Source organism: Heterodontus francisci, chromosome 4 (genome assembly GCF_036365525.1).
Source record: "Heterodontus francisci isolate sHetFra1 chromosome 4, sHetFra1.hap1, whole genome shotgun sequence".
NCBI lineage: Eukaryota > Metazoa > Chordata > Chondrichthyes > Heterodontiformes > Heterodontidae > Heterodontus > Heterodontus francisci.
In genome coordinates, this window is record NC_090374.1 from 13,635,610 (window position 1) to 13,656,955 (window position 21,346).

Below are 21,346 nucleotides of genomic sequence, written 5' to 3' on the forward strand. Positions count from 1 at the left end.
ATCCCATGTTACTACTTGATGAAAATCAGGGGCATTCTCCCCAGTGTCCCGCCCAACATTTATTCCTCAATATCACTCAGATTGCTTCGCTATTATCACATTGCTGTTTGTGGAACGTTGCTGTGCTTAAATTGGCTGCTGCATTTCCTACATTACAACAATTACAACTTCAAAAGTACTTTTATGTTTGTAAAGTGCTTTGGGACAGGCTGAGGCTGTGAATGACACTGTATTTTTTTAAATTCATTCACAGGTTGTGGTGTCACTGGCGAGGACAGCACTAATTGCCCATCCCTAAAAACTGAGTAGTTATTTTAGAGGGCAGTTAAGAATCAACTGTTCCGAATCAGGGTCACTGACCCGTAACATTAACTCTGCTTCTCTTTCCACAGATGCTGCCAGACCTGCCGAGTGGTTACAGCATTTCTTGTTTTTATTTCAGATTTCCAGCATCCGCAGTATTTTGCTTTTATATAAGAATCAACCACATTGCTGTGGGTCTGGATTCACAGTTAGACTAGACCAAATAAGTAAACCAGAAGGGTTTTTAAGATAATCCAGTCATTTCATGGTCACCATTACTGATACTAGCTTTTACTCCAGATTTATTTAATTAACTGAATGTGCGAATTAATTTACCAGCTGCCCAGGGGGGAAGGCTGATTTCAATATGATAAAACAGGATCTGGCCAAAGTGCACTGGGAGCATCGGCTTGTAGGAAAGCCTGCATCAGACCAGTGGGAGTCGTTGAAAAAGGAAAATGTGAGAATTCAGAGCCAACGTGTTCCCGTAAAGGGGATAAGAAAAAAAAAGGAGGCTTATGGCAGATTCAGAGAGTTGAAAACAGCAGAGGTGCTAGAGGAGTATAGAAAGCGAAGGGGAGTACTTAAAAAAGTAATTAGGAGAGCGAAGAGGGGACATGAATAAACATTGGCAGACAAGATAAAGGAAAATCCCAAGGCGTTTTATAAGTATGTTAAGGGCAACAGGATAACCAGGGAAAGAGTAGGGCCCATTAGGGACCAAAGTGGCAATCTGTGTGTGGAGCTGGAGGACATTGGTGAGATTTTAAATGATTACTTTTTATCTATGTCCACTGTGGAGAAGGACGATGTAGATGTAGAGCTCAGGGAGGGGGACTGTGATATACTTGAACAAATTAGCATTGAAAGGGAGGAAGTATTAGCGGTTTTAGGGGGCTTAAAATTGGATAAATCTCCAGGCCCAAATGAAATGTATCCCAGTCTATTATGGGAGGCAAGGGAGAGATAGCAGGGGCTCTGACACAAATTTTCAAATCCTCTCTGGCCACAGGAGAGGTACCAGAGGACTGGAGGACAGTGAATGTGGTACCATTATTCAAGAAAGGTAGCAGGGATAGAGTCATAGTCATAGAGTCATAGAGAGATACAGCACTGAAACAGGCCCTTCGGCCCACCGAGTCTGTGCTGACCAACAACCATCCATTTATAATAATCCTACATTAATCCCATATTCCCTACCACATCCCCACCATTCTCCTACCACCTACCTACACTAGGGGCAATTTACAATGGCCAATTTACCTATCAACCTGTAAGTCTTTGGCTGTGGGAGGAAACCAGAGGACCCGGCAGAAACCCACGCGGTCACAGGGAGAACTTGCAAACTCCGCACAGGCAGCACCCAGAACCAGGTAATTACAGGCCGGTGAGTCTAACATCAGTGGTAGGGAAACTACTGGAAAAAACTCTGAGGTACAGGATTAATCTCCACTTGGAGAGGCAGGGATTAATCAGGGATAGTCAGCATGGCTTTGTCAGGGGGAGATTGTGTCTAACAAACTTGATTGAATTTTCGAGGAGGTGACTAGATGTGTAGATGAGGGTAAGGCAGTTGATGTAGTCTACAAGGACTTCAGTAAGGCTTTTGATAAGATTGGTTAAGAAGGTAAGAGCCCATGAGATCCAGGGCAATTTGGCAAATTGGAACCAAAAATGGCTTAGTGGCAGGAGGCAGAGGGTGATGGTCGAGGGTTGTTTTGCAAGTGGAAGCAGGAACCAGGGGTGTACCACAGGGATCGGTGCCAGGACCCTTGCTGTTTGTAGTGTACATTAATGATTTAGATGTGAATATAGGAGGTATGATCAGTAAATTCGCAGATGACATGAAAATTGGTGGTGTCATAAATAGTGAGGAGGAAAGCCTTAGATTACAGGACGATATAGATGGGCTAGTAAGATGGGCAGAGCAATGGTAAATGGAATTTAATCCTGAGAAGTGTGAGGTGGTGCATTTTGGGAGGACTAACAAGACAAGGGAATATACAATGGATGGTAAGACCCTAGGAAGTACACCTTGGTGTACTTGTTCATAGATCACTGAAGGCAGCAGCACAGGTAGCTAAGGTGGTTAGGAAGGCATATGGGATACTTGCCTTTATTAGCCGAGGCATAGAATATAAGAGCAGGGAGGTTATGATGGAGCTGTATAAAACGCTAGTTAGGCCACAGCTGGAGTACTGTGTACAGTTCTGGTCACCACACTATAGGAAGGATGTGATTGCACTGGAGAGGGTGCAGATGAGATTCACCAGGATGTTGCCTGGGCTGGAGCATTTCAGCTATGAAGTGAGACTGGATAGACTGGAGTTGTTTTCCTTAGAGCAGAAAAGTCTAAGGGGAGACCTGATTGAGGTAACCACCACCTTCTCAAGGGAAATTAGGGATGGGCAATAAATGCTGGCCTAGCCAGCGACACCCACATCCCATGAATGAATAAAACAAAACCTGTTCCTGCTTTCCCCCCATATCCTTGGATCGCTTTCGCCCCAAGAGCTATATCTAACTCCTTCAACCTACAGTGAAAACTGCACCCCTAAGTCCTGTACCAATGTTAGGAGGATCCTCCAGCAGAGGGCTGGTGAACTGTAAGGGACCTACGCGGAGAACAAAAGGGACAGGCAGGCACAAGGCTGGCAATTCATTAGGCAGAGAAGAGGAAAAAGTGACCAAGAGGGCAGGTTAAAGGAGGTCCAGGGGACTGCTGGGTAAGTAAAAACTATATATTTGGGTGGTTTATAATCTCTTTCTTTTAGTTTTGGTGACTGCAGCTTTGACAGTAGCGAAGGTGCGAGAGCGAACTTACAGCTGGGAAGTCAATTTCAGTGGAAGTTTAAAAGTTAATTCCCTTTTGTTTTCGGAGGACCAGGGGACTGCTGGGTAAGTAAAAACTATATATTTGGGTGGTGGCTGTACCCGAGACACTACACGTGTAGTGTCTCCCACCCACCCTCCTCCTCTAACTAAAAAAAAAGGACTCTGTTGTGTTGATAAGGTAAGCTTTTTATTTAAGAAGTTCTGTCCGTTGGATTGCTAACCTTACAAGTTTTGACTTTTTGTTTTTGGTTTTTCAGTAGATTTGTTGGGAATTTAGAATAGAGGGAATGGAAGTTAAGGCAGTTGTATGTTCCTCCTGCAGAATGAGGGAGGTAAGGGTCGCCAAGAGTGTCCCTGCTGACTGCATCTGCGGGAAGTGCACCCAACTCCAGCTCCTCGAGAACCGCGTTAGGGAGCTGGAGCTGGATGAACTTCGGATCATTTGGGAGGCGGAGGGGGTTATTGAGAGGAGTTATGGGGAGGTAGTCACACCTCAGGTAAAAGAAGTAGGTAGATGGGTTACCGTCAGGGGAAGGAGAGGGAACCAGCAGGCAGTGCAGGGATCCCCTGTGGCCGTTTCCCTCAACAACAGGTATACCGTTTTGGATACTGTTGCGAGGGACGACTTACCAGGGGTAAGCAATGGGGTACAGGTATCTGGCACAGAGTCTGTCCCTGTTGCTCAGAAGGGAAGGGGGAAGAGGAGCAGAGCATTAGTCATTGGGGACTCCATAGTTAGGGGAACAGATAGGAGGTTCTGTGGGAACGAGAGAGACTCACGGTTGGTATGTTGCCTCCCAGGTGCCAGGGTTCGTGATGTCTCGGATCGTGTTTTTGGGATCCTTAAGGGGGAGGGGGAGCAGCCCCAAGTCGTGATCCACATAGGCACCAACGACATAGGTAGGAAGAGAGATGGGGATTTAAGACAGAAATTCAGGGAGCTAGGGTGGAAGCTTAGAGCGAGAACAAACAGAGTTGTTATCTCTGGGTTGTTGCCCGTGCCACGTGATAGCGAAGCGAGGAATAGGGAGAGAGAGGAGTTGAACACGTGGCTGCAGGGATGGTGCAGGAGGGAGGGTTTTGGTTTCCTGGATAATTGGGGCTCTTTCTGGGGTAGGTGGGACCTCTACAAACAGGATGGTCTTCACCTGAACCAGAGGGGTACCAATATCCTGGGGGAGAGATTTGCTAGTGCTCTTCGGGGGGGGTTTAAACTAATTCAGCAGGGGAATGGGAACCTAAAATGTAGTGCCAGTGTACAGGATGTTGAGAGTAGTGAGGTCAGGGATAAGGTTACAAGGACGCAAGAGGGCACTGGCAAGCAAGAACCTGGTTTAAAGTGTGTCTACTTCAACGCCAGCAGCATTCGGAATAAGGTGGGTGAGCTTGCAGCACGGGTTGGTACCTGGGATCTCGATGTAGTGGCCATTTCGGAGACATGGGTAGAGCAGGGGCAGGAATGGATGTTGCAGGTTCCGGGATTTAGATGTTTCAGTAAGAACAGAGAAGATGGTAAAAGAGGGGGGGGGTGTGGCATTGTTAATCAAGGAGAGTATTACAGCGACAGAAAGGACGTTTGAGGACTCGTCTACTGAGGTAGTATGGGCCGAGGTTAGAAACAGGAGAGGTGAGGTCACCCTGTTGGGAGTCTTTTATAGACCTCCAAATAGTTCCAGAGATGTAGAGGAAAGGATAGCGAAGATGATTCTCGACAGGGGCGAGAGCAACAGGGTAGTTGTTATGGGGGACTTTAACTTTCCAAATATCGACTGGAAATACTATAGTTCGAGTACTTTAGATGGGTCAGTTTTTGTCCAGTGTGTGCAGGAGGGTTTTCTGACACAGTATGTAGACAGGCCAACCAGGGGCGATGCCACATTGGATTTGGTACTGGGTAATGAACCCGGCCAGGTGTTAGATTTAGATGTAGGTGAGCACTTTGGTGATAGTGATCACAATTCGATTAGGTTTACCTTAGCGATGGGCAGGGACAGGTATATACCGCAGGGCAAAAATTATAGCTGGGGGAAAGGAAATTATGATGCGATTAGGCAAGATTTAGGATGCATAGGATGGGGAAGGAAACTGCAGGGGATGGGAACAATCGAAATGTGGAGCTTATTCAAGGAGCAGCTACTGCGTGTCCTTGATAAGTATGTACCTGTGAGGCAGGGAGGAAGTTGTCGAGCGAGGGAGCCGTGGTTTACTAAAGAAGTTGAAGCGCTTGTCAAGAGGAAGAAGAAGGCTTATGTTAGGATGAGACGTGAAGGCTCAGTTAGGGCGCTTGAGAGTTACAAGCTAGCCAGGAAGGATCTAAAGGGAGAGCTAAGAAGAGCAAGGAGAGGACACGAGAAGTCATTGGCGGATAGGATCAGGGAAAACCCTAAGGCTTTCTATAGGTATATCAGGAATAAAAGAATGACTAGAGTTAGATTAGGGCCAATCAAGGATAGTAGTGGGAAGTTGTGTGTGGAATCAGAGGAGGTAGGGGAAGTGTTAAATGAATATTTTTCATCAGTATTTACAGTAGAGAAAGAAAATGTTGTCAAGGAGAATACTGAGATTCAGGCTACTAGGCTAGATGGGATTGAGGTTCACAAGGAGGAGGTGTTAGCAATTTTGGAAAGTGTGAAAATAGATAAGGCCCCTGGGCCAGATGGGATTTATCCTAGGATTCTCTGGGAAGCTAGGGAGGAGATTGCAGAGCCTTTGTCCTTGATCTTTATGTCGTCATTGTCGACAGGAATAGTGCCGGAAGACTGGAGGATAGCAAATGTTGTCCCCTTGTTCAAGAAGGGGAGTAGAGACAGCCCTGGTAATTATAGACCTGTGAGCCTTACTTCGGTTGTGGGTAAAATGTTGGAAAAGGTTATAAGAGACAGGATGTATAATCATCTTGAAAAGAATAAGTTCATTAGCGATAGTCAGCACGGTTTTGTGACGGGTAGGTCGTGCCTCACAAACCTTATTGAGTTTTTCGAGAAGGTGACCAAACAGGTGGATGAGGGTAAAGCAGTGGATGTGGTGTATATGGATTTCAGTAAGGCGTTTGATAAGGTTCCCCATGGTAGGCTATTGCAGAAAATACGGAAGTATGGGGTTGAAGGTGATTTAGAGCTTTGGATCAGAAATTGGCTAGCTGAAAGAAGACAGAGGGTGGTGGTTGATGGCAAATGTTCATCCTGGAGTTTAGTTACTTGTGGTGTACCGCAAGGATCTGTTTTGGGGCCACTGCTGTTTGTCATTTTTATAAATGACCTGGAAGAGGGTGCAGAAGGTTGGGTTAGTAAATTTGCAGATGACACTAAGGTCGGTGGAGTTGTGGAAAGTGCCGAAGGATGTTGTAGGGTACAGAGGGACATAGATAGGCTGCAGAGCTGGGCTGAGAGATGGCAAATGGAGTTTAATGCGGAAAAGTGCGAGGTGATTCACTTTGGAAGGAGTAACAGGAATGCAGAGTACTGGGCTAATGGGAAGATTCTTGGTAGTGTAGATGAACAGAGAGATCTTGGTCTCCAGGTACATAAATCCCTGATGGTTGCTACCCAGGTTAATAGGGCTGTTAAGAAGGCATATGGTGTGTTCGCTTTTATCAGTAGGGGGATCGAGTTTCGGAGCCACGAGGTCATGCTGCAGCTGTACAAAACTCTGGTGAGGCCGCACCTGGAGTATTGCATGCAGTTCTGGTCACCACATTATAGGAAGAATGTGGAAGCTATGGAAAGGGTGCAGAGGAGATTTACTAGGATGTTGCCTGGTATGGAGGGAAGGTCTTACGAGGAAAGGCTGAGGGACTTGATGTTGTTTTCGTTGGAGAGAAGGAGGAGGAGAGGTGACTTAATAGAGACATATAAGATAATCAGAGGGTTAGATAGGGTGGATAGTGAGAGTCTTTTTCCTCGGATGGTGATGGCAAACACGAGGGGACATAGCTTTAAGTTGAGGGGTGATAGATATAGGACAGATGTCAGAGGTAGTTTCTTTACTCAGACAGTAGTAGGGGCGTGGAACGCCCTGCCTGCAACAGTAGTAGACTCGCCAACTTTAAGGGCATTTAAGTGGTCATTGGATAGACATATGGATGAAAATGGAATAGTGTAGGTCAGATGGTTTCACAGGTCGGCGCAACATCGAGGGCCGAAGGGCCTGTACTGCGCTGTAATGTTCTAATTCTAATTCTAATTCTAAAAAAACCTCTACTGTCCGGTCAGCTAACCCTGAAAAATGTGAAAAGTTAGACCCCACATCCTCCTTCATAAATGCTAGAAGCACGCCACCAGAGTTGCTAACAGTATTTACAGGAAACTGCAGAGACAAAGAAAGCCCTGTAGGGGGCAGAGAAACCATGAGGGTGATGCCTCACCTAGTCAAAGTGCTAGAGGGAAGTGCAGTAGAGTCTGCACAAATACCTGCAGGCAGGAGTGTCCTTTGGGACAAAGGGGAGATTAGCAAAGAATTCTCCCCCACAGTCAGAAAAAAAACAAACCACCCATTCCCTGAAGCCAAAAGCCTTTGCATCACTCAGCAAAGCACTGAAAGAGAGTTCAGGATAGACCCGCCCACTACTGACTCTTCTTTAAAATAAATTACATCAGCAGGAACAAAGACCCAAGGCAGCCATGGAAATGGGCAATCGGAAGAGAAACTTCCCATAAAAAAAGAACCACATGTTCATTGGGATGCCAAAAAGGGGGCAGTTAAAGCAGCACTGGCACCAAGAGAAGGCAGGCTGTAATAAGTTTTAGGATTTATGAATGAATGGGAATGAATGAGAGAAATGCATATTTTTTTCTGTATCTTACATTTTTCTCTTGACTGTTTTAATGAAATGCACTTCTCTCAAATCACATTTCATTCTGTTGGGTGTGGAGGTGTCATGCTCGGCCCCCACCTGCCAAGAATGAGGCACATTAATTTTGTCATGAATATTGCTTTTAAACGATTACTGGTGTGAAGCAAGGATTTGTTCGATGGATAAAACATTTGCACATTAACAGACAGTGTTTGGAAGAACACAGCAGCCATTCCCTGACACATTCAACACACAATGGACTTTTGATCACCAGACGTTAAAGGTGGGGGAGCTCACATTCCAGGTTGACTGCTAAGATGGCCGAGTACGCAAACGGACATGGTCAAACCAGCTTGTCATAGAGTCATAGTTATACAGCACAGAAACAGACCCTTCGGCCCATCGTGTCTTTGCCGGCCATCAAGCACTTAATCCCATTTTCCAGCACTTGGCCCGTAACCTTCCATTCTATGGCATTTCAAGTGCTCATCTTAAATGTTGTGAGGGTTCCTGCCTCTACCACCCCTTCAGGCAGTGTGTTCCAGATTGCAACCACCCTCTGGGTGAAAAAATTTTCATCAAATCCCCTCTAAACCTCCTGCCCCTTACCTTAAATCTAGGCCCCTTGGTTATTGATCCCTCTGCGAAGGGAAAAAGTTCCTTCCTATCTACCCTATCTATGCCCCTCATAATTTTGTATACCTCTATCAGGTCCCCCCTCAGCCTTCTCTGCTCTGAGGAAAACAACCCTCGCCTTTTCAGTCTCTCTTCATAGCTGAAATCCCAGTGCAGAAATCCCACATCCTTCCTATAGTGCGGTGTCCAGAACTGTGCACAGTATTCCAGCTGTGGCCTAACTAGCGTTTTATACAGCTCCATCATAACTTCCCTGCTCATATATTCAATGCCTCAGCTCATAAAAGCAAGTATCCCATATGCCTTACTAACCACCTTATCTACCTGTGCTGCTGCCTTCAGTGATTTATGGACAAGTACACCAAGGTCCCTCTGACCCTCTGCACTTCCTAGGGACCTACCATCCATTGTATATTCCCTTACCTTGATAGTCCTCCCAAAATGCATCACCTCACACTTCTCAGGATTAAATTCCATTTGCCATTTAATCTGGATCATCCTGAAATCTAAGGCTTTCCTCACTATTTACGACACCATCGATTATCGTGTCATCTGCGAACCTACTGATCATACCTCCTATATTCACGTCTAAATCATTAATATACACTCAATGTTCCGGGGTACCAATGCTTCCGGCATGACAGAGGTGGCGGTAAGAGAGGAGGGGGAGCTGCACTATTGATTAGGGAGGACATCACGGCAGTACTTAGAGAGGATATCGCGGGGGGAAAGTCCAGCGAGGCCATATGGGTAGAACGTAGAACTGAGAAATAAGAAAGGGGTGATCACTTTGATGGGATTAAACTATAGGCCCCCCAATAGTCAGAGGGAAGTGGAGGAGCATATAAGTAGGGAAACCACAGATAGGTGTAGGAATTGTAGGGGGGTTGTAATAGTAGGTGATTTTAACTTCCCTAATATTGACTGGGACTGCCTTAGGATCAGATGGGGAAGAATTTGTTAAGTGTGTCCAGGATAATTTTCTGAAGCAATATGTGGATGGCCCTACTAGAGAAGGGGCTAGACTCAACCTCCTCTTAGGAAATGAGGCAGGGCAGGTGGTTGATGTGTCAATGGGGCAGCACTTTGGGACCAGTGACCATAACTCTATTCGCTTCAAGATAGTTAAGGAAAAGGATAGTAGAGGAGTATTGACAGTCAGAGAGATCTGGGCGTACAGGTCCACAGGTCACTGAAAGTGGCAACGCAGGTGAATAAGGTAGTCAAGAAGGCATACGGCATGCTTGCCTTCATCGGTCAGGGAATAGAGTATAAAAATTGGCAAGTCATGCTGCAGCTGTACAGAACTTTAGTTAGGCCACACTTAGAATATTGCGTGCAATTCTGGCTGCCACACTACCAGAAGGATGTGGAGGCTTTGGAGAGGGTACAGAAGAGGTTTACCAGGATGTTGCCTGGTCTGGAGGGCATTAGCTATGAGGAGAGGTTGGATAAACTCGGATTGTTTTCACTGGAACGACGGAGGTGGAGGGGCGACATGATAGAGGTTTACAAAGTTATGAGCGGCATGGACAGAGTGGATAGTCAGAAGCTTTTTCCCAGTGTGGAAGAGTCAGTTACTGGGGGACATAGGTTTAAGGTGAGAGGGGCAAAGTTTAGAGGGGATGTGCGAGGCAAGTTCTTTACACAGAGGGTGGTGAGTGCCTGAAACTTGCTGCCGGGAGAGGTGGTGGAAGCAGGTACGATAGCAACGTTTAAGAGGCATCTTGACAAATACATGAATAGGATGGGAATAGAGGGATACGGTCCCCGGAAGTGCAGAAGGTTTTAGTTTAGGCAGGCATCAAGATCGGCGCAGGCTTGGACGGCCGAATGGCCTGTTCCTGTGCTGTACTGTTGTTTGTTCTTTGACTGGTCCTCAGGTTGAAGTCCTAAATTGGGGGAAGGTTAATTTCAATGGCATCAGACAGGAACTCTCAAAAGTTGAATGGGAGAGGCTGTTTACAGGTAAAGGGACGTCTGGCAAGTGGGAGGCTTTTAAAAGTGAGATAGGAGGAGTTCAGGGCCGGCATGTTCCTGTTAGATGGAAGTGCAGGGTTGGCAAGTTTAGGGAACCTTGGTTGACGAGGGATATTGAGGGTCTGGTCAGGACAAAGAAGGAGGCATATATCAGGTATAGGCAGCTGGGATCAAGCGAGTCCCTCGAGGAGTTTGGGGCATGTAGGACTACACGTAAGAAGGAAATTAGGAGGGTGAAAAGGGGCCATGAGATTTCCCTGGGAGATCAGATAAAGCAGAATCCTAAAAGATTCTGTAAGTATATTAAGCGGCACAGCGGTTAGCACCGCAGCCTCACAGCTCCAGCGACCCGGGTTCAATTCTGGGTACTGCCTGTGTGGAGTTTGCAGGTTCTCCCTGTGTCTGCGTGGGTTTCCTCCCACATGCCAAAGACTTGCAGGTTGATAGGTTAATTGGCCATTATAAATTGCCCCTAGTATAGGTAGGTGGTAGGGAAATATAGGGACAGGTGGGGATGTGGTAGAAATATGGGATTAGTGTAGGATTAGTATAAAATGGGTGGTTGATGGTCGGCACAGACTCGGTGGGCCGAAGGGCCTGTTTCAGTGCTGTATCTCTAAACTAAACTAAACTAAAAGGGTAGCTAGGGAGAGAGTAGGTCCCCTTAAGGATCAGTGTGGTGATCTATGTGTGGAGCCACGGGAAATGGGCGAGGTCTTAAATAAATACTTCTCGGCTGTATTTACCATGGAGAAGGTCATGGAAGCTGTGTGTTCAAGGGAGGGAACAGCAATACCCTGGAACATATCAACATTACAAAGGAGGAGATGTTGGAGGTTTTGAAGCACATTAAGGTGGATAAATCTCCAGGGCCTGACCGGATGTATCCTAGGATGCTATGGGAAGCAAGGGAGGAGAGGGCCCTGGCAGAGATTTTTGTGTCATCGTCAGCCATGGTTGAGGTACCGGAAGACTGGAGGATAGCTAATGTTGTGCCTTTATTTAAGAAGGGCAGCAGACATAAATTAGATTAGAGATACAGCACTGAAACAGGCCCTTCGGCCCACCGAGTCTGTGCCGAACATCAACCACCCATTTATACTAATCCTACACTAATCCCATATTCCTACCAAACATCCCCACCTGTCCCTATATTTCCCTACCACCTATCTATACGAGTGACAATTTATAATGGCCAATTTACCTATCAACCTGCAAGTCTTTTGGCTTGTGGGAGGAAACTGGAGCACCCGGAGAAAACCCACGCAGACACAGGGAGAACTTGCAAACTCCACACAGGCAGTACCCGGATTCGAACCCGGGTCTCTGGAGCTGTGAGGCTGCGGTGCTAACCACTGCGCCACTGTGCCGCCAGGGAACTAGAGGCCGGTGAGCCTTACATCAGTGGTGGGAAAGTTATTGGAAGGGATTCTGAGAGACAGGATTTAAAAAGCATTTGGAAAGGCATGGTCTGATTAGGGATAGTCAGCATGGCTTTGTGCGTGGGAAATCATTTCTCACGAATTTGATTGAGTTTTTCGAGGAGGTGACCAAGAGGATTGACGAGGGCAGGGCGATGGATGTTGTCTACATGGACTTTAGCAAGGCCTTTGACAAGGTCCCGCATGGTAGGCGTAAGCAGCATGCGATAGACAGAGCTAAGCGATCCCATAACCAACAAATTAGATCTAAGCTCTGCAGTCCTGCCACATCCAGCCGTGAATGGTGGTGAACAATTAAACAACTAATTGTCAGGAAGCAGTGGTGTACTGGTATTGTCACTGGACTAGTAACCTAGAGACCCAGGTATTTCTCTGGGGACATGGGTTCGAATCCCACCGCAGCAAAAGGTGATATTTGAATTCAATTAATAAAAAATAAAATCTGGAATTTATAAAGCTAGTCTAATGATGGCCATGAAACCATTGTCGATTGTTGTAAAAACCCATCTGGTTCACAAATGTCCTTTAGGGAAGGAAATCTGCTGTCCTTACCTGGTCTGGCCTACATGTGACTCCAAATCCACAGCAATGTGGTTGACTCTTACATGCCTTTGAAATGGCCCAGCAAGCCACTCAGTTCAAGGGCAATTAGGGATGGGCAATAAATGCTGGCCTGGCCTGCGACGCCCACATCCCATGAAAGAATAAAAAATACTAACTGGAGGAAGTGGCTGCACAAATATCCCCATCCTCAATGATGGGGGAGCCCAGCACATCAGTGCGAAAGATAAGGCTGAAGCATTTGCAACAATCTTCAGCCAGAAGTGCCGAGTCGATGATCCATCTCGGCCTCCTCCGAAAGTCCCCAGCATCACAGATGCCAGACTTCAGCCAATTCAATTCACTCCGCGTGATATTAAGAAACGACTGAAGGCACTGGATACTGCAAAAGCTATGGGCCCTGACAATATTCCGGCAATAGTACTGAAGACCTGTGCTCCAGAACTTGCCGCGCCCCTAGCCAAGCTGTTCCAGTACAGCTACAACACTGGCATTTACCCTGCAATGTGGAAAGTTGCTGCATTTCTACACGGACTGCTTACGTATCTGAGGAGTCACGAATGGTGCTGAACATTGTGCAATCATCAGCGAACATCCCCACCTCTGACCTTATGATTGAAGGAAGGTCATTGATGAAGCAGCTGAAGATGATTGGACCTCGGACACTAACCGGAGGAACTCCTGCAGTGATGTCCTGGAGCTCAGATGATTGACCTCCAACAACCACAACCATTTTCCTTTGCGCTGGGTATGACTCCAGACAGCGGAGGGTTTTCCCCTGATTCCCATTGACCTCAGTTTTGCTCGGGCTCCTTGATGCCATACTCGGTCAAATGCTGCCTTGATGTCAAGGGCAGTCACTCTCACCTCACCTCTTGAGTTCAGTTCTTTTGTCCATGTTTGAAACAAGGCTGTAATGAGGTCAGGAGCTGAGTGGCCCTGGCAGAACCCAAACTGAGCGTCACTGAGCAGGTTCTTGCAGGTTTAAAGGGGATCAAAGGGGTAAATTTTTCACACAAAGAATAGTGTGTATCTGGAATGAGCTGCCTGAGGAGGTGGTGGAGGCAGGAATAGTAGCAACATTTAAGAGGCATCTGGACAGGTACTTGAATGAACAAGGCATACAGGGATATGGAATTAATGCAGGCAGGTGAGTTTAGTATAGATAGGCATTATGATCGGCATGGACGCGGTGGGCCGAAGGGCCTGTTTTTATGCTGTACAACTCTATGACTCTATGACTACCAACAGCAAGGGTGCCAGCACCGATCTCTGCAGTACACTACTGGTCACAGGCTTCCACTCGCAAAAACAACCCTCGACCATCACACTCTGCCTCCTGCCACAAAACCAATTTTGGATCCAATTTGCCAAATTGCCCTGGATCCCATGGGCTCGTATCTTCTTAACCAATCTCCCATGCAGGACCTTATGAAAAGGCTTCCTGAAGTCCATGTCGACTACATCAGCTGCTTTACCCTCATCTACACATCTAGTCACCTCCTTGAAAAATTCAATCAAGTTCTGTTAGACATGACACTTGACTAACCTGCTAGGCAACCTGAGTTTTTTGAATTTGTACAAACAGTTTGGGCAGAAAGCTGTTTGCTCCTGGACTGAGAAGGTCTCTCTCCTGTCTGCTCCCATCTCTTTCTCACTAGCCTCTGAATCCACTGAAGACACATGAACCCCAACAGAGAAAAGTCTCCTACAGTGAACAAGGTTTAGGAAGAATACTGGGCCCCAATGAAATGCAAGATCTACCTACAATCAAGGACTCTACAGTGAACTCGAAGAAGCATAACAACAACTCTTCAGATATTGCCTCAAACTTTTCCACTTTATTTTTCTGCTGCTCTTTTCTGTCTCTATTTGCATGTGTGTATCATGTATGCATGATAGCATGGACATGTTGTGTATTTAATTTATTTATAGATACAGCACTGAAACAGGCCCTTCGGCCCACCGAGTCTGGTCTGACCAACAACCACCTATTTATACTAATCCTACATTAATCCCATATACCTACCATATCCTCACCTTCCCTACCTATACTAGGGGCAATTTATAATGGCCAATTTACCTATCAACCTGCAAGTCTTTTGGCTGTGGGAAGAAAATGCAGCACCCCAGTCACAGGGAGAACTTGCAAACTCCACACAGGCAGTACTCAGAATCGAACCCGGGTCGTTGCAGCTGTGAGATTGCAGTGCTAACCACTGCGCCACTGTGCTGCCTACTGTATCGGTAGGCGTCAACCGAATAGAGTTTAAGCTTTAATTTAATAAATTTCAACTTTTCTTCTTTAAACCTAAGAAAGACTGTTTGTGCTGGTTTCTTTGCCTTATAATTGGAAAGCAGTGAACAAGGATTCACCAAGGGGGAGCTAAAAACAAGGTGTGTTTAAAATTAAACCCTCTTACAGTAAAACCAGGTGAGGAACCCTGGACCCCGTTCTCACCCGGTCTTAACACCAGTTTGAACAGGTCAAATCAGCGAGTGTGCCAAACACCGCAGGAGGCTTGGGAGACAGGTGATGGAATGGTCTAGAAATAGTCTCTCTCCTTCTTACTGCCTCCTGCCTCAGGTCAACTGAGAGAGCCCAGGACAGGGAGCAAAACCCGAAACCTACCAGACCAGGTGGAGTCTTTAGCCATTGAGCTACCGGGGCAGCTGCAGCCCCTGAATATTGTTCCTCACCTTCCACTCTCAGACTCGTTAGTTTCTGTGTTTGAAATTGTCCAACAGTGAGCTCCACACGACACTGATAAGGACCACTGTCCGCCCGGATCAGCCGCTCCATCATTATTGAGACATCTTTGTTACTGAAGTTCCCCACGAATCTGAATCGATTCCCGCCGTCCTGTTGTTTCACATCCTCACACAGCTCACTCTGTGAATGGCCCGGACCAGAATATGTACACTTAAAAATAACATTGTAATCCCATGAATCGCGGTTGTACCATGTCACAGAGCCGGTGACCGTCTGATCAGTGTGTGGGTGGGTGAAAGTACACGGCAAGACAGCGGACCCTCCTTCCTCAACACTCACATCATCCGCAGCGCTCATTGTCCAACCATTCTCAGAAAACTCTGTGGAGAGAGAGAGAGAGAATATTAAAACAGCACAGGGACAGAGAATACTGTTTCAAAATCAAACTGTGAGACAATATACTGAGTCTGTTATATAGTGACAACAGATATAACATCGTATGGTCAGATTGGGATGTTTATATACAGAAATCAGACACTGGAGTGAGTTACAGACTGGAATATAACCGAGGGTTCCAGATGGTTTGTAAAAATCCTCTGTTCCCAAGGTTCGAGTTCAGGTGTTTGATATAATTTTTTCTGCTTCATTTGTTTGAAGAGGGGGTTTGGTCATACTTTTTCCAGCTCTGACGTGAGTCAGAGTTTTCTGAACTGTCTCCATTGTGTTAGGAGACCCAGAGTTGTCTGAAGACTCTCACTCAAGATGTATTTCCTATCCACCACCACTTTCTACTCTATTGCCGAGCCAGACCTCATCATTTGTCAGTCGTGCCACAGTCTTTGAGCTGGTTTAAAAGTCTCAAATGTGAAACTTGAAACAATGCCTTCGAAATTCACGGAGATTCTATACCTTTATCTTTTAAGAGTTCCCATGGATTTGTCAGGTAAAACATTCCAAACCATGTTCCATAGACAAATAAAAACATTTTCTGTGCCTGGGGTTTGGGAATCTTTGGAATTCTTTACTCCAGAGAGCTGCAGATGCTTGTGCGGAGGGTTCAGGGGAAGGTAGAGTTAGAAATTGGAACATTAGAACATTACAGCGCAGTACAGGCCCTTCGGCCCTCGATGTTGCGCCGATCATCTGACCTACACTATTCCATTTTCATCCATATGTCTATCCAATGACCACTTAAATGCCCTTAAAGTTGGCGAGTCTACTACTGTTGCAGGCAGGGCGTTCCACGCCCCTACTACTCTCTGCGTATAGAAACTACCTCTGACATCTGTCCTATATCTTTCACCCCTCAACTTAAAGCTATGTCCCCTCGTGTTTGCCATCATCATCCGAGGAAAAAGACTCTCACTATCCACCCTATCTAACCCTCTGATTATCTTGTATGTCTCTATTAAGTCACCTCTCCTCCTCCTTCTCTCTAACGAAAACAACCCCAAGTCCCTCAGCCTTTCCTCGTAAGACCTTCCTTCCATACCAGGCAACATCCTAGTAAATCTCCTCTGCACCCTTTCCAAAGCTTCCACATCCTTCCTATAATGCGGTGACCAGAACTGCACGCAATACTCAAGGTGTGGCCTCACCAGAGTTTTGTACAGCTGCATCATGACCTCGTGGCTCCGAAACTCGATCCTCCTACTAATAAAAGCTAACACACCATATGCCTTCTTAACAGCCCTATTAACCTGGGTAGCAACTTTCAGGGATTTATGTACCTGGACACCAAGATCTCTCTGCTCATCTACACTACCAAGAATCTTCCCATTAGCCCAGTACTCTGCATTGCTGTTACTCCTTCCAAAGTGAATCACCTCACACTTCTCCGCATTAAACTCCATTTGCCATCTCTCAGCCCAGCTCTGCAGCCTATCTATGTCCCTCTGTACCCTACAACACCCTTCGACACTATCCACAACTCCACCGACCTTCGTGTCATCCGCAAATTTACTAACCCACCCTTCTACACCCTCATCCAGGTCATTTATAAAAATGACAAACAGCAGTGGCCCCAAAACAGAACCTTGCGGTACACCACTAGTAACTAAACTCCAGGATGAACATTTGCCATCAACCACCACCCTCTGTCTTCTTTCAGCTAGCCAATTTCTGATCCAAAGCTCTAAATCACCTTCAACCCCATACTTCCGTATTTTCTGCAATAGCCTACCGTGGGGAACCTTATCAAACGCCTTACTGAAATCCATATACACCACATCCACGGCTTTACCCTCATCCACCTGTTTGGTCACCTTCTCGAAAAACTCAATAAGGTTTGTGAGGCACGACCTACCTTTCACAAAACCGTGCTGACTATCGCAAATGAACTTATTCTTTTCAAGATGATTATAAATCCTATCTCTTATAATCCTTTCCAACATTTTACCCACAACCGAAGTAAGGCTCACAGGTCTATAATTACCAGGGCTGTCTCTACTCCCCTTCTTGAACAAGGGGACAACATTTGCTATCCTCCAGTCCTCCGGCACTACTCCTGTCGACAATGACGACATAAAGATCAACAACAACGGCTCTGCAATCTCCTCCCTGGCTTCCCAGAGAATCCTAGGATAAATCCCATCTGGCCCAGGGGACTTATCTATTTTCACTCTTTCCAAAATTGCTAACACCTCCTCCTTGTGAATCTCAATCCCATCTAGCCTAGTAGGCTGTATCTCAGTAATCTCCTCGACAACATTTTCTTTCTCTACTGTAAATACTGATGAAAAATATTCATTTAACGCTTCCCCTATCTCCTCCGATTCCGCACACAACTTCCCACTACTATCCTTGATTGGCCCTGTTCTAACTCTTATCATTCTTTTATTCCTGATTTACCTATAGAAAGCCTTAGGGTTTTCTTTGATCCTATCCGCCAATGACTTCTCGTGTCCTCTCCTTGCTCTTCTTAGCCCTCCCTTTAGATCCTTCCTGGCTAGCTTGTAACTCTCAAGCGCCCTAACTGAGCCTTCACGCCTCATCCTAACATAAGCCGCCCTCTTCCTCTTGACAAGCGCTTCAACTTCTTGAGTAAACCACGGCTCCCTCGCTCGACAACTTCCTCCCTGCCTGACAGGTACATACTTATCAAGGACACGCATTAGCTGCTCCTTGAATAAGCTCCACATTTCGTTTGTGCCCATCCCCTGCAGTTTCCTTCCCCATCCTACACATCCTAAATCTTGCCTAATCGCGTCATAATTTCCTTTCCCCCAGCTATAATTCTTGCCCTGCGGTATATACCTGTCCCTGCCCATCGCTAAGGTAAACCTAACCGAATTGTGATCACTATCGCCAAAGTGCTCACCTACATCTAAATCGAACACCTGTCCGGGTTCATTACCCAATACCAAATCCAATGTGGCATCGCCCCTGGTTGGCCTGTCCACATACTGTGTCAGAAAACCCTCCTGCACACACTGGACAAAAACAGACCCATCTAAAGTACTCGAACGATAGTATTTCCAGTCATTATTTGGAAAGTTAAAGTCCCCCATAACCACTACCCTGTTACTCTCGCTCCTGTCGAGAATCATCTTCGCTATCCTTTCCTCTGCATCTCTGGAACTATTCGGAGGTCTATAGAAAACTCCCAACAGGGTGACCTCTCCTCTCCTGTTTCTAACCTCGGCCCATACTACCTCAGTAGACGAGTCCTCAAACGTCCTTTCTGCCGCTGTAATACTTTCCTTGATTAACAATGCCACACCCCCCCCTCTTTTACCATCTTCTCTGTTCTTACTGAAACATCTAAATCCCGGAACCTGCAACATCCATTCCTGCCCCTGCTCTACCCATTGCAGAAAAGTCAGGACAATAGAATAGTGGTAGCAATGTGGGTAAAGGCAAGCAGAGTGGGACAGGAAGGGACAGAGTGTTTAACGGTAATAATGCATCAGTGAATAAGGTCCATGCAAAGAACAATAAATAGGGCCCTACCAAATTCATGGTCAAATTTTACAAATTTCTCGGACATGGCATTTTTAGAATAATAAATTTCAGTGTCGCAACAAGCCATGAAAATGATCTATTTAAAAAAAGACGAGAGGTTTCTGGTGTCAAATGGCATTTATTATATACTGAAAAACTATTGTTAAAAAGCTGACTATAAACAGGTTTCATTCTTTACCTGCTGAAGTCAGTGGTTGAATGTGAGCATGGAGTCTCACACGCATTAATCTGAGATTTCATCTCCTCACAATGTGTAGCAAACAGCTTTGGTAGGTAATCCTGTCATAGTTTATTTGCACTTGGCAAGCAACCACCATTTTGCACATTGTGTCGGCTGACTACCAGCAGTTTTGGCGGATCAGGTTTTTCCAAGGCTATGTCTCTTGTGTCATGGTCCTGTAGTTTTTTTTCAGGAATATGTGGTTTGCCTTTAAGGCTTACAAGGGACCAGTATTGCTTTAAGAACCAGCAAGCCTCATTAGTTATAGGAAGGTGCATTCTCGTTGCCTTAGAAACAGCCATTTGGAGACATCCTTCTCCTCCTATTCTCTTTCATGCTGGTTCTTTGCTCAGTCTCAAAGGTGTCTGTAGCCCTCCTGATGTAGCATCTCCAGGCATCACGATCTATAGCCTGTGCTTCCCACTGGCGATGGTCGATATGGCACACAGAGAGGGACTTCTTCAGAGAGTCCTTGAAATGTTTCCATGGGGCCCCTCTGTTCCTTTTATCCGTGGTCAGTTCTCCATACAACACGATTTTGGGCAGGCGACTATCGTCCATCCAGGCAACATGACCCGCCCAACGCAGTTGGCTTTGCAGGAGAATGGCCTCAATGCTGGTGATGTTGGCTGTTTCCAGGACTTCAATGTTTGTTTTGCCAGTGGACCTTGAGGATGCTGCGGATGCAGCCCTGATGAAGTGCTCTAGAAGGCGTACATGACGAAGGTATAGGACCCATGACTCGGTGCCAGACAGAAGGGTTGTGAGGACTATGGCTTTGTACAGTTCGAGTTTGGTCTGTGCTCTGAGGCTGTGGTTACTCAACAGATATTTGTACAGTCTGCTGAATGTTCTGTTTGTTTTTGAAAGCCTATTGTCCACTTCCTTGTCGATGGTGGCATCAAATGAGATGATACTCCCCAAATGCTTGCAAAAGCATCCACAAGTTCCATTGTAAAAAGAGACGAAATCATTGTTTGTTTTCGTTTTCCAGCAGTGCAGTGTCGGATGCTCTCTTTCTGCTGCGATGGCTTTCGGACTCTAAGTAGTGCTGAACCATTGCCCGCCATGTGATCCAACGAGACATTGCAGCTTGTACAAAACAGTATTCCACCATTGGCAGGCAGAATTTGGCTTCCAAATTCTTTCACTCCATGTGCTGCAGTAATGGTCGTGGCCGTTTTTGATTTGCTCTTTCTGGCATTCTCACTTGGCTGCTAATACTTGAGACTGTTTCTCTCAAAACTGCACTGGCAGCCCTCCCTCATCCACAAATCAATGAGGTGAGCCTTGTGTCAATCACTGAAACGCGCCAAGTTCGCAACATGCCCAGCAATCAGCAAGGTTAGCCTTGTGCCAATGAATAAAACATGCAATGTTCACAAAAAGGCCGATCCATGGAGGACCCAAAATTTCACAGTCCATGACACATTTTGCACAGCTGTGAATTTGGTAGGGCCCGAGCAATAAGATTGATAAACTAGTAGAACAAATACAGTTAAATGGATTCGATCAAATCACCATTGCAGAGACATGTTTACAAGGTTGCGAAATAAATACTCCAGGATATACAACATTTTGAAAAGACAGACAGAATAGAAAAAGAGGAGGAGTAGCCCTGATAGTAAAGGATGACACAAGGACAGTAGAGAGAAAAGATCGTGTCTCAGATGATCGGGAAGTAGAATCAGTATGGGTGGAGATTAGGAATAGCAAAGGTCAGAAAATACTCATGGGAGTAGTTCATAGCTCCCTAACAGTGGTTATACCATTAACAAAGCTTTAAGCAAGAAATTATTGGAGCTTGTAACAAAGACAGTGTAATAATTGTGGGGGACTTTAATTTTCACATAGACTGGACCAATCAAATTGGCAAACATGGGCTGCCATAGTATGTTTCG

The 21,346-nt window shown here is 46.0% G+C and overlaps 1 protein-coding gene across 2 annotated transcripts in view; it reads right to left on the minus strand.

Moving 5' to 3' along the window:
• Positions 1-21,346, minus strand: part of LOC137368900 (uncharacterized) — a 79,347-nt gene that overhangs the window by 47,849 nt on the left and 10,152 nt on the right. For both annotated transcript variants that reach the window (XM_068029165.1, XM_068029164.1), the window contains exon 2: positions 15,250-15,642. In XM_068029165.1, the coding sequence (XP_067885266.1) occupies positions 15,250-15,642 (393 nt within the window). The remainder of the gene's footprint in view (positions 1-15,249; positions 15,643-21,346) is intronic.